The sequence below is a fragment of the Panthera leo genome, chromosome C2, assembly GCF_018350215.1.
Source record: "Panthera leo isolate Ple1 chromosome C2, P.leo_Ple1_pat1.1, whole genome shotgun sequence".
NCBI classification, from domain to species: domain Eukaryota; kingdom Metazoa; phylum Chordata; class Mammalia; order Carnivora; family Felidae; genus Panthera; species Panthera leo.
In genome coordinates, this window is record NC_056687.1 from 59,436,603 (window position 1) to 59,450,002 (window position 13,400).

General features: G+C 37.6%; 1 protein-coding gene across 4 annotated transcripts in view; it reads right to left on the minus strand.

Moving 5' to 3' along the window:
* The window catches only part of CFAP44 (cilia and flagella associated protein 44), a 151,116-nt gene that overhangs the window by 25,747 nt on the left and 111,969 nt on the right, over positions 1 to 13,400 (minus strand). For 3 of the 4 annotated variants that reach the window (XR_006207062.1, XM_042954859.1, XM_042954860.1), the window contains exon 26: positions 1,105 to 1,605. Coding sequence is in view for 3 of the 4 variants with exons in the window: in XM_042954859.1 (XP_042810793.1) it covers positions 1,105 to 1,605 (501 nt within the window). In the remaining variant the exon portion in view is untranslated. The remainder of the gene's footprint in view (positions 1 to 1,104; positions 1,606 to 13,400) is intronic. The other variant, XM_042954861.1, reaches the window with a different exon arrangement.

Sequence of the window (13,400 nt, forward strand, 5' to 3'; positions counted from 1 at the left end):
ATTATATGTGGCCTTTCTCTCAAGAGCTGTGAAATCTAATTTGCAAGACAAAAATAACACATTTGAGCACTGAGTGATGTACAGAATTGTTGAATCATTATATTGTACCCCTGAAACTAATACAATATTGTGTGTTCATTATACTCCAATAAAACAAAGAATACACATAAAACAGCAAGAAAAATAAGTGCAAAACCTGAGGTGCTACTTATAGATGCACTTGGAGCTTAGAAAAAAGATGAGTATGTAATGTGGACAGAAGGTTCTGGAGAAGATTTGGAACTGTGATGAGTTTTGAATGATGACTCACATTTGAAAGGAAAGCAATGCAAGTAGAAAGAGATAACAAAGGAAAAAGCAAATATAAAACTGAGAATGGGGTGGGGAACAGAAGCAGGGAGAGGGAGGAAGAGTAAGGCTGGATGAAGTACAGATATTGAGTGAAGAATACGTTTGGGAAACTTTCGGGGGTGCCTTCACAGGGTGGAGCTGGACAGACATTTAGGAACAAAATTCTATGCTGCTGGCAGCAGAGAGCTGTCTATCTGGGAAAGGTTCTTTTCCTTCCAGATTCAGAGCACCTCCTATACAACTGGCCCCAACCTGATCTGGTTTCCTAGAAAAAAAAAAAAATAGGTGCCATTCCAGCTCCAGAACAAATTTGAAGCCAGTCATCACCATGAACACTCCCACTAATGAGGCAAATCACACATTAGAGAAAGAGAAGGAGGTGAAAAGCAGAGGGAGCCCCATTTTCTCTGGAAAGTTTTTAAATTATGTTCCATCCATCATCTGAAAGCTGTTCCATCATTTGCCCTTTACCAAGACTTGAGTTAGATGCTGATTAACATGGATTTGCTCTTAATTCTTAGCTTTGCAGAAAGCAAAAGGTTTAAAAGCTCCAATGTTCTTGGGCAGAGGGCAATGGGTTCCAGAAGGCCAGAGATGGGGAGGAAGCCAAGCCTTCAGTGGGCTGGTCAGTGAGAAAGATTATTATAGAGAGTGTGTATACACACACACACACACACACACACACAAATAATAGATCTAGTTCTTCCCTTCTCCCCTCTTTCAGCTTTAAAAAGGCATAGTTTCACCCCTTACCCTGTTGGTCAAATACTCTTGCATGTACACATGCTTAATCTCGTCTCTCTTCATAATCTCCAGCTCTAGATCAATTGGATCTGCTTTTTCAAATTCCATTAACTTTGGAGTATCTACAATTAGTGCTAATGCCCTTGATGATCTAGACAATGAATCTCTTGTTGTCAAATCACCATCCTTTCCAAAAGAGAGTTTGAGAAATCCTCCACCTGCGCCTGTAGACCGTCTCTGTTCCAGTTCAGAGGGCTTTTCATCCTGAATCGTCATATGCTCTTGCTTAAAATTTAGGAGAATTTCCTCATCATAGTGAAATCTCTTTTCTGGAACTTCTTCTGGGTGTATCTGAGGGATTTCAGGAATAGGGATGTGCTTGGATATGTGAAGAGTTGACTGAATGCTCTTCAGTTCTTGCACCAGGCACTGTATTTCCTCAATAACAGCCACTTTAAGATCTCGAAGAGAGAGGATGCATTTGTTCATGTGCATTTTCTTTGAATGGGCCTAATAAAAAGAACAGAAGGAAACAAAATGACAACCCAGTTTGAAATATGATTTCTGTCCCTTGACAGGTATCCCTAGCAAAAAGCCAAAATAAAAATTTTGTTATCTAATTATATACAGGATTATTCCTATTCTCTACTAAGTTACTCTTTTGTCTAACTTTTAGGCTGTTTCCAATTTAGCTTCTCCAAAAGAGGAAGACAGTATGGATGTGACCTCTGGTATCCCTCGGCTGGCCTGTAGGGCTAAGTTCTGCTGTTCTCTTCCCACCACCCAGGGGAAGTTCTTCCTGAAGGCTTGTACTCAGCCAAAACTTAGACAGTAAAAGCTCATTCTCTGGTCAGAAACACACACACATAACTGCCCTTCCCAGATGGAAACTCAAATTCCATTGGCTGAGACACATTTATGGTTGCCTACTTATTTCTTCTGTATTTTGGCCACATTATTACTGTTATTTCTTGTGCAGGCAATGTCATGACCCTGAATTCCAATATCATAGCACACCAAGAGATTCCAGGATACTTCCTTTGTTCCTGATCCACTTATCTAAGCCAAGTTGTGGCCCCTACCTCAAGCCACAGGAGCCATTGCTCCCTCATTACAAGATGTTTCCCCACTCTTTGTTTTCAAAATGTTCTTACAAGAGCCTATAGGCACATGCCACCCTAATCCTGTATACAATTAGGTAACAAGATGGTCCAAAGGCTATTAAGAGTTACTTTGCATAAATATACAGGTTAAAAAAAATCAAAATATACTTCTCCAAATTGACAGTAATTCTGTATTATTCAGGAACTTCAACAGCCAGCTCACATCAATGGATACATGACCCAGATAGAGTATCAATAAGGAAACAGTAGCTTTGAATGACACATTAGACCAGATGAACCTAACAGATATATAAAAAATATTCCATCTCAAAATGGAATACACATTCTTTTCAAGTACAAATGGAATATTCTCCAGGATAAATCACATGTTATGCCACAAAAAAAATCTCAATAAATTTAAAAAGATGGAAATCATATCATGCATCTTTTTTGACCAAAGTGGTATGAAACTAGAAATAAATTACAAGAAAATATTAGAAAGAACATAAATATATGGAGGTTAAATAACATGTACTCAATAATGAATGGATCAACTGAGAAATCAAAGAGGCAGTAAAAAAAAAAAATACATGGGGACTCATGAAAATGAAAAAAACAGTCCAAAATCTTCGGAATACAGCAAAAGCATTTCTAAGAAGGAAGTTTATAGTGGTAGAGGCCTACTCAAGAAACAAGACAAAGCTCAAATAAACAACCTAATCTTACACCTAAAGGAGTTAGAAAAAGAACAAAGCCAAAAGCTAGTGAAAGGAATGAAATAATAAAGATTAGAGTAAAAGTAAATGAAATAGAGACAAACAAAACAATAAAAGATCATTAAACCAGGACCTGGTTTTTGAAAAGATAAACAAAAGTGATAAACATTTAGCTAGACTAATCAAGAAAAAAGAGAAGACTCAATAAATAAAATCAGAAATGAAGGAGGAGAAATAACAACTGACCTACAGAAATATAAAAGAGTTATAAGAGAATATTATGGAAAATTATACGCCAAGAAATTAGACAACCTAGAAGAAATTAATAAATTCCTAGAAGCATATAACTTTCTAAAACTGAAGAATAGAAAATATGAACAGACTAATTATTAGCAATGAAATTGAATGAATCATCAAAAAACAAAAGTCCAGGCCCAGATGGATTCATAGGTCAATTCTACCGAATATTGAAAGAAGAGTTAATACATATTCTTTTCCAAATCTTCCAAAATATATGAGGAAGGAAAGCTTCTAGGTACAGCCTATAAAGCCAGCATTACCCTGACATTAAAACCAGACAAAAATCACAATAATAACAACAAAAACTACTACTACTGCCACAGGCCAATATCTCTGATGAACATAGACACAGAAATCGGTAAGATATTAGCAAACCAAATTCAACAATACATTGAAAAAATTATTCACCATAATCAAGTAGAATTTATTCTTGGGGTGCAAGGGTGGTTCAATATTTGGAAATCAATGTCATATATCACATTAATCAGAGAAAGAATTCACACTATATGATCATCCCAATAGATGCAGAAAAAGCATTTGACAAAATTCAACAACCATTCCTGATAAAAAAATCTCCCAACAAAATAGGTTTATAGATAACATACCTCAACATAATAAAGGCCTTATATAAAAAAACCCACAGCTAACATCATAACTCGATGGTGAAAAACTGAAAGCTCTTCTTCTGAGATCAGCAACAAGACAAGGATGTCCACTTTCACTACTTTTATTCAACATAATACTAGAAGTCCTAGCCACAGCAATCAGACAAGAAAAAGAAAGAAAAATGCATCCATATTGGTAAGGAAGAAGTAAAATTGTCACTATTTGTAGATGACATGATACTGTACATAGAAAAAACCCTAAGGACACCATCAAAGAATTACTAGAACTGGTCAATTAATTTTGTAAAGTTGCAAAATAAAAAAATTAATATACAAAAATTTGTTGCATTTCCATATCCTAATAATGAAGTAGCAGAAAGAGAAATTAAGAAAACAATCTCATTTACAATTGCACCAACAAAAATAAAATACCTAGCAAAACTTAACCAAAGAAGTGAACACTTGTACTCTGAAAACTATAAAACATTGGTGACACAAATTGAAGAAGACACAAATAAATGGAAAGATAGTCCATGCTCATGGATTGGAAGAATTAGTATTGGTAAAAATATCCACACTACCCAAAGCAATCCACAAATCTAATACAATCCCTATCAAAATATGAAAAGCATTTTTCACAGAACTACAACAAATAATTCTAAAATTTGTATGGAATCACAAAAGACCCCAAATAGCTAAAGCAATCTTAAGAAAAAATAACAACACTGGAGGTATCACACTCCCAGATTTCATGATATACTACAAAGCTGTAGTAATCAAAACAGTATGGTACTAGCACAAAAACGGACATGTAGATCAATGGGCAGAATTGAAAACCCAGAAATAAACCCACACTTATAGAGTCAATCTATGATAAATGATGCAGGAATATACAATGGGGAAAAAGGTAGTCTCTTCAACAAATGATGCTGGAAAATTGGAGCTACATGCAAAAGAATGAAACTAGACCACTTTCTTATACCATAGATAAAAATGAACTCAAAATGGATTAGAGACCTAAATGTGAGACCTTAAACCATAAAATTTCTAAAAGAAAACATAGGCAGGGGTGTCTGGGTGGCTCAGTTGGTTAAGTGTCCAACTCTTAGTTTTGGCTCAGATCATGATCTAACAGTTCATGAGTTTGAGCCCCACATGGGGCTCAGTGCTGACAGCATGGAGCCTGCTTGGGATTCTCTCTCCCCCTCTCTCTGCCCATCCCCTGCTTGTTCTCTCTCTCTCTCTCTCTCTCTCAAAAATAAATAAATAAACTTAAAAAACTTAAAAAAAATAAAGAAAATACAGGCAATAATTTCTTTGACATCAGCCATAGAAACATATTTCTAGATTTATCTCCTAAGGTAAGGGAAACAAGAGCAAAAATAAACTGTTGGAACTACACCAAAATAAAAAGCTTTTGCACAGCAAAGGAAACCAGCAACAAAACTGAAAGGAAATCCAGTGAATGGGAGAAGATATTTGTAAATGATATATGCAATAAGGAGTTAACATCCAAACTATGTAAGGAACTTAAACGACATGAAAAAAAAAATCCAATTAAAAAAAGGGCAGAGAACCTGAATAGACATTCTTCTAAAGGAAACATACATATGGCCAACAGACACACGAAAAGATTCTCAACATCACTAATGATCAGGGAAATACAAATCAAAACTACAATGAAATATCATCTTATGCCTATCAGAATGGCTAGTAACAGAAAGACAAGAAATAACAAGTGTTGGCAAGAATGTGGAGAAATAGGAACCCTTGTATACTGTTGGTAGAAACATAAATTGGTGCAACCACTATGGAAAACAGTATGGAGGCTCCTCAAAAAATTAACAATAGAATTAGCATATGACCCAATAATACCACTTATGAATATTTATCTGAAGAAAATGAAAACACTAGTTTGAAAGACCTATGCACCCCTATGTTTATTGCAGCATCATTTACAATCTTGATATGGAAGCAACCCAAATGTCCATCCACAGATGAATGGATAAATAGGTGGTATATACATACAATGAAATATTATTCATCCATAAAAAGCATGAGATCTTGCCATTTGGGACAACATGGATGGCCGTAGAGTATATTATGCTAAGTGAAATAAGTCAGAGAAAGACAAATACCATATGATTTCACTGGTATGTGGAATTTAAGAAACAAAACAAACAGAGAAACAAACAAACAAAAAAAACCCATACTCTTAAATACAGAGAACAAACTGGTGGTTGCCAGAGGTGGGGTGGGGAGATGGGTGAAATCGATAAAAGGATTAAGAGGTACAAACCTCTATTTAGAAAATAAGTAAGTCACATAAATGAAAAGTACAATATAGGGAATATAGTAAGATTGTAGTAATGTTGTTCAGTAACAAATGGTGACTACACCTATTGTGGTGAGCACTGAGTAATGTACAGATTTGATGAATCATTATATTGTTTACCTGAAACTCATATAACACTGAATGTTATACTTCAAAAACAAAAGGCACTTCTCCAGGCAGTCTTAGAAAACTTACCTGTATAATTACCACCTATGAACCAAGAACATTATAACAAAATAGAGGAGATTTTTTTTTTATATTCTTAAGAACAAACCTTTCAAGCATTAAAGTAAAACTTAAAATCCAGCACTTCTGTGAATGGTGGACCACTTTGAAGCACCTGGAAGACTAAGAATTAAGCTTAAAAGAACAAATCTAAGCCAGCCTGATGACTGTAAGGCTCGCCTCTTTGAAGAACCCTTTTTACATACCAATATTTTCTTTTTAGTTTTACAAATACCACACATACCTAAATACTGGCCACAGGGAAGTGGGATATATAATATGTTATTTCCAAAAAAACTTGAAATGTTAGTAATTTTTAATTTAGCCATGACAGTAATGACCATTTGTTGACTTTGACCATCACATTAACGTTGTGAGGCAGACTAGATATGTTTTTTTGTTGTTAATTGGTATTAATACTCTTTTAACAGACAATATAACTGAGGCTTAGGGAGATTTACATGACTAGCAAAGTTTATGTGCCTATTAAGTGGCAGAGATGGAAACAGAACTCTGATCTTCTGACTTGTAGAATAGCGTGCTCCACATTAATTTACACTGTTTTAATAAAATGGATTTCAGTGTAATGCAGTTCAGTTCAAGACATGATACATGTCCATCATCTCTAGCTAGACCATGAAATTTCAGGTTGGATGACTGGCAATTGTACTCAAAAAACATTTCTCTATGATGATGGATCAGACGTGATAGATGAAACAAGAATTATCTTAAAGGAACAGCTAGAAAAACAATCTAGACACAAGAGAGAAAGATGGTAGTGTAGGAGGTCGCTGGGCTCACTGCATCCTGCTGATCACTTAGATTCCAACCACATTGGCCTAAATAACTCCAAAAACTGCCGGAAGAGTAGCAGAACGGACTCTCTGGAGCCAAGCATAGACAAGAGACCCACGGAAGAGGGTAGGAACGGCGGAGAGGCCATTCGTGCTATACAGGCTGGCGGTAGGGAGCTGGGGTAGTGGAGGGGCAGCCCACAGGGCAAGGCAAGCTCCTGAAATCTGGCTTGCAAAAGCAGAGGGGCTGGACTACCTGAGTTCTGACAGCCAGTGGGACTTAACACCTGGAATGTTAAAAGTCAACAACTCTGCTCTCAGAGACAATACCAGGAGGGAGAGTTGTTGAGTCCCAGAAGGAGAGAGCTCAGCGGGGGAACAAAGGCGCTGTCAAGTACCATTTCCCTCTCCCATACCCCAGCTGAAATTCCAAAGGGAACCAGTTCCCAACGCCGAACTTGCTTGCACTGCGCAAACACCCAACACTGTGCTTCTGCGGATTCATTCCTCCAATGGGCCTGTCTCCCTCCTTGTGCTGCAGGGCCTCTCCCACAGGGACCACTGACAGCAAAGCTAGCTAAGACTGCCCCTCCCACCACTGTGCACCTTGTGGATCCACCCCATCTAATACACCCTGTCCAGATCCCATCGAAGCAGCACCACAAGCCTGGCAGTGTGCAAGCAGCCCAGACAGGGGCCACAACACTCCACAGTGAGTCCTGCCCCTGGGAGAGGGGAAGAGAAGGTACACACCAGTCCGACTGTGGCCCCACCCACCAACACAAGTTTCTCCGGACAGCACAGGGGAGGTGTCCTGCAGTTTAGAGCTACCACAGGGACTAGCCAAAATGATGAAATGGAAGAATTCTCCTCAAAAGAAACTCCAGGAAGTAGCGACAGCTAATGAATTAATCAAAACTGATTTAAGCAATATAACGGAAGAAGAATTTAGAATAATAGTCATAAAATTAATCGCTGCACTTAAAAAAAGCATAGAGGACAGCAGAGAATCTATTGCTACAGAAACCTAGGGAATAAAAAATAGTCATGAGGTGCAATACTAAATGCTATAATGCTATAAATGCTATAAATGCTGAAAAATGCTATAAATGAGGTGCAAAATAAAATGGAGGTGGCCATAGCATGGAATGAAGAGGGAGAGGAGAGAATAGGTGAATTAGAAGATAAAATTATGGAAAAAGAGGAAGCTGAGAAAAAGAGAGATAAAAAAAATCCAGGAGTATGAAGGAAGACTTAGAGAAAGTGATCCAATCAAACGGAACAATATCCGTATCATAGGAATTCCAGAAGAAGAGAGAGAGAAAGGGCTGAAGGTGTACTTGAACAAATCATAGCTGAGAACTTTCCTGATCTGGGGAAGGAAACAGGCATTGAAATCTGAGAGGCACAGAGAACTTTCTTCAGATGTAACTTGAATCAATCTTCTGCACTAAATATCATAGTGAAACTGGCAAAATACAAGGATAAAGAGAGAACTCTGAAGGCAGCTAGGGATAAACAGGCCCTAACATACAAAGGTACACACATAAGGTTAGTAGCAGACCTATCTACTGAAACTTGGCAGGCCAGAAAACAATGGCAGGAAATCTTCAATGTGATGAACAGAAAAAAATATGCAGCTGAGAATCCTTTATCCAGCAAGTCTGTCATTCAGAATAGAAGGAGAGATAAAGGTTTTCCCAAACAAACAAAAACAGAAGGAATTCAGCACCACTAAACCAGCCCTACAAGAGATCCTAAGGGGAACTCTGTGAGTGAAATGTTGCAAGGACCACAAAGTACCAGAGACATCACTACAAGCATGAAACCTTCAGATATCACAATGACTCTAAACCCCTATCTTTCTGTAATAACACTGAATGTAAATGGACTAAATGCGCCAACCAAAAGACATAGGGTATCAGAATGGAGAAAAAAAAACAAGACCCATCTATTTGCTGTCTACAAGAGACTCATTTTAGACCTGAGGACACCTTCATATTGAAAGTGAAGGGATGGAGAACTATCTATCGTGCTACTGGAAGTCAAAAGAAAGCTGGAGTAGCCATACTTATATCAGACAAACTAGACTTTAAATTAAAGGCTGTAACAAGAGATGAAGAAGGGCATTAGATAATAATTACATGGTCTATCCATCAGGAAGAGCTAACAATTATAAATGTCTATGTGCTGAATACGGAACCCCTAAATATATAAAACAATTAATCACAAACATAAGCAACCTTATTGATAAGAATGTGGTAATTGCAGGGGACTTTAATAATCCACTTACAACAATGGATAGATCATCTAGACAGAGGATCAATAAAGAAACAAGGGCCCTGAATGATACACTGGATCAGATGGATTTGACAGATATATTTAGAACTCCACATCCCAAAGCAAGAGAATATACTTTCTTCTCGAGTGCACATGGAACATTCTCCAAGATAGATCACATACTGGGTCACAAAACAGCCCTTCATAAGTATACAAGAATTGAGATCATACCACACACAGTTTCAGACCACAACGCTATGAAACTTGAAATCAACCATAGGAAAAAGTCTGGAAAACCTTCAAAAGCATGGAGGCTAAAGAACACCCTACTAAAGAATGAATGGGTCAACCAGACAATTAGAGAAGAAATTAAAAAATATATGGAAACAAATGAAAATGAAAATACAACAATCCAAACGCTTTGGGATGCAGCGAAGGCAGTCCTGAGAGGAAAATACATTGCGATCCAGGCCTATGTCAAGAAACAAGAAAAATCCCAAATACAAAATCTAACAGCACACCTAAAGGAAATAGAAGCAGAACAGCAAAGGCAGCCTAAACCCAGCAGAAGAAGAGCAATAATAAAGATAAGAGCAGAAATAAACAATATAGAATCTAAAACAACTGTAGAGCAGGCCAATGAAACCAAGAGTTGGTTTTTGAAAAAAATAAACAAAATTGATTAACCTCTAGCCAGGCTTCTCAAAAAGAAAAGGGAAAGGACCCAAACAGATAAAATCATGAATGAAAATGGAATGATTACAACCAATTCCTCAGAGATACAAGCAATTATCAGGGAATACTATGAAAAATTATATGCCAACAAACTGGACAACCTGGAAGAAATGGACAAATTCCTAAGCACCCACACGCTTCCAAAACTCAATCAGGAGGAAATGGAAAGCTTGAACAGACCCATAACCAGCAAAGAAATTGAATCGGTTATCAAAAATCTCCCAACAAATAAGAGTCCAGGACCAGATGGCTTCCCTGGGGAATTCTACCAGACATTTAAAGCAGAGATAATACCTATCCTTCTCAAGCTGTTCCAAAAAAATAGAAAAGGAAGGAAAACTTCCAGACTCATTCTATGAAGCCAGTATTACTTTGATTTCCAAACCAGACAGAGACCCAGCAAAAAAAGAGAACTACAGGCCAATATCCCTGATGAATATGGATGCAAAAATTCTCAACAAGATACTATCAAATAAAATTCAACAGCATATAAAAAGAATTATTCACCATGATCAAGTGGGAGTCATTCCTGGGATGCAGGGCTGGTTCAACATTCACAAATCAATCAACGTGATACATCACATTAATAAAAGAAAAGATAAGAACCATATGATCCTGGCAATCGATGCAGAAAACGCATTTGACAAAATTCAGCAACATTTCTTAATAAAAACCCTCGAGAAAGTAGGGATAGAAGGAACATACTTACACATCATAAAAGCCATTTATGAAAAGCCCACAGCTAATATCATCCTCAATGGGGAAAAACTGAGAGCCTTTTCCCTGAGATCAGGAACATGACAGGGATGTCCACTCTCACCGCTGTTGTTTAACATAGTGTTGGAAGTGCTAGCATCAGCAATCAGACAACAAAAGGAAATCAAAGGTATCAAAATTGGCAAAGATGAAGTCAAGCTTTCGCTTTTTGCAGATGACGTGATATTATACATGGAAAACCTGATAGCCTCCACCAAAAGTCTGCTAGAACTGTTATATGAATTCAGGAAAGTCGCAGGATACAAAATTAATGCACAGAAATCAGTTGCATTCTTATACACTAATAATGAAGCAACAGAAAGACAGATAAAGAAACTGATCCCATTCACAATTGCACCAAGAAGCATAAAATACCTAGGAATAAATCTAGCCAAAGATGTAAAAGATCTGTATGCTGAAAACTATAGAAAGCTTATGAAGGAAATTGAAGAAGATACAAAGAAATGGAAAAACATTCTGTGCTCATGGATTGGAATAAATATTGTCAAAATGTCAATACTACCCAAAGCTATCTACACATTCAATGCAATCCCAATCAAAATTGTACCAGCATTCTTCTCAAAGCTAGAACAAGCAATCCTAAAATTTGTGTGGAACCACAAAAGACCCCGAATAGCCAAAGTAATATTGAAGAAGAAGACCAATGTGGGAAGCATCACAATCCCAGACTTTAGCCTCTACTACAAAGCTGTAATCATCAAGACAGCATGGTATTGGCACAAAAACAGACACATAGACCAAAGGAATAGAATAGACTCCAGAATTGAACCCACAAAAGTATGGCCAACTAATCTTTGACAAAGCAGCAAAGAATATTCAATGGAAAAAAGACAGTCTCTTTAACAAAGGGTGCTGGGGAAAATGGACAGCAACATGCAGAAGAATGAAACTAGACCACTTTCTTACACCATTCACAAAAATAAATTCAAAATGGATGAAGGACCTGAATGTGAGATCGGAAACCATCAAAACCCTAGAGAAGAAAGCAGGAAAAGACCTCTCTGACCTCAGCCGTAGCAGTTTCTTACTTGACACATCCCCAAAGGCAAGGGAATTAAAAGCAAAAATGAATTACTGGGACCTTATGAAGGTAAAAAGCTTCTGCACAGCAAAGGAAACAACCAACAAAACTAAAAGGCAACCGACAGAATGAGAAAAGATATTTGCAAATGACATATCGGACAAAGGGCTAGTATCCAAAATCTATAAAGAGCTCACCAAACTCCACACCCGAAAAACAAATAATCCAGTGAAGAAATGGGCAGAAGACATGAATAGGCACATCTCTAAGGAGACATCCAGATGGCCAACAGGCACATGAAAAGATGCTCAACATCACTCCTCATCAGGGAAATACAAATCAAAACCACACTCAGATATCACCTCACACCAGTCAGAGTGGCCAAAATGAACAAATCAGGAGACTATAGATGCTGGCGAGGATGTGGAGAAACAGGAACCCTCTTGCACTGTTGGTGGGAATGCAAATTGGTGCAGCCACTCTGGAAAACAGTGTGGAGGTTCCTCAAAAAATTAAAAATAGACCTACCCTATGACCCAGCAATGGCACTGCTAGGAATTTACCCAAGGGATACTGGAGTACTGATGCATAGGGGCACTTGTACCCCAATGTTTATAGCAGCACTCTGGACAATAGCCAAATTATGGGAAGAGCCTAAATGTCCATCAACTGATGAATGGATAAAGAAGTTGTGATTTATATATACGATGGAATACTATGTGGCAATGAGAAAGAATGAAATATGGCCTTTTTTAGCAACGTGGATGGAACTGCAGAGTATTATGCTAAGTGAAATAAGTCATAGAGAAAGACAGATACCATATGTTTTCACTCCTATGTGGATCCTGAGAAACTTACCAGAAGACCATGGGGGAGGGGAAGGGGGAAAAAAAGTTACAGAGAGGGAAGGAAGCAAACCATGAGAGACTCTTAAAAACTGAGAATAAACTGAGGGTAGATGGGGGGTGGGAGGGAGGGGAAAGTGGGTGATGGGTATTGAGGAGGGCACCTGTTGGGATGAGTACTGGGTGTTATATGGAAACCAATTTGATAATAAATTTCATGTAAAAAAAAAAGAGAAACAATCTAAATGGTCACTAAGAAAATGTTCAAAATGTCTGTTTAAACAGAAAGGTATAGTTATGAGCTATGAACATTTATTTATGGATATTATTTGCCATACCAGGATCCTCCTACTTCTGGCACATATAGAATTTTTGGTGAAACTGAAAGACTTTTTTTTTCCTGAAGACACTTTACTGCCACTTGTCAGAAAATTATAAAATATTCTAATATGTTAGATCCGTGGTATGATTGGCACTTTCTCCAATGGGATGCCTTGCAGTGTCCAAACTGCATGGCCATAGTAGGTGGCCATGTACCACATTCTCCTCAAAATGGTAGCTCAGATACT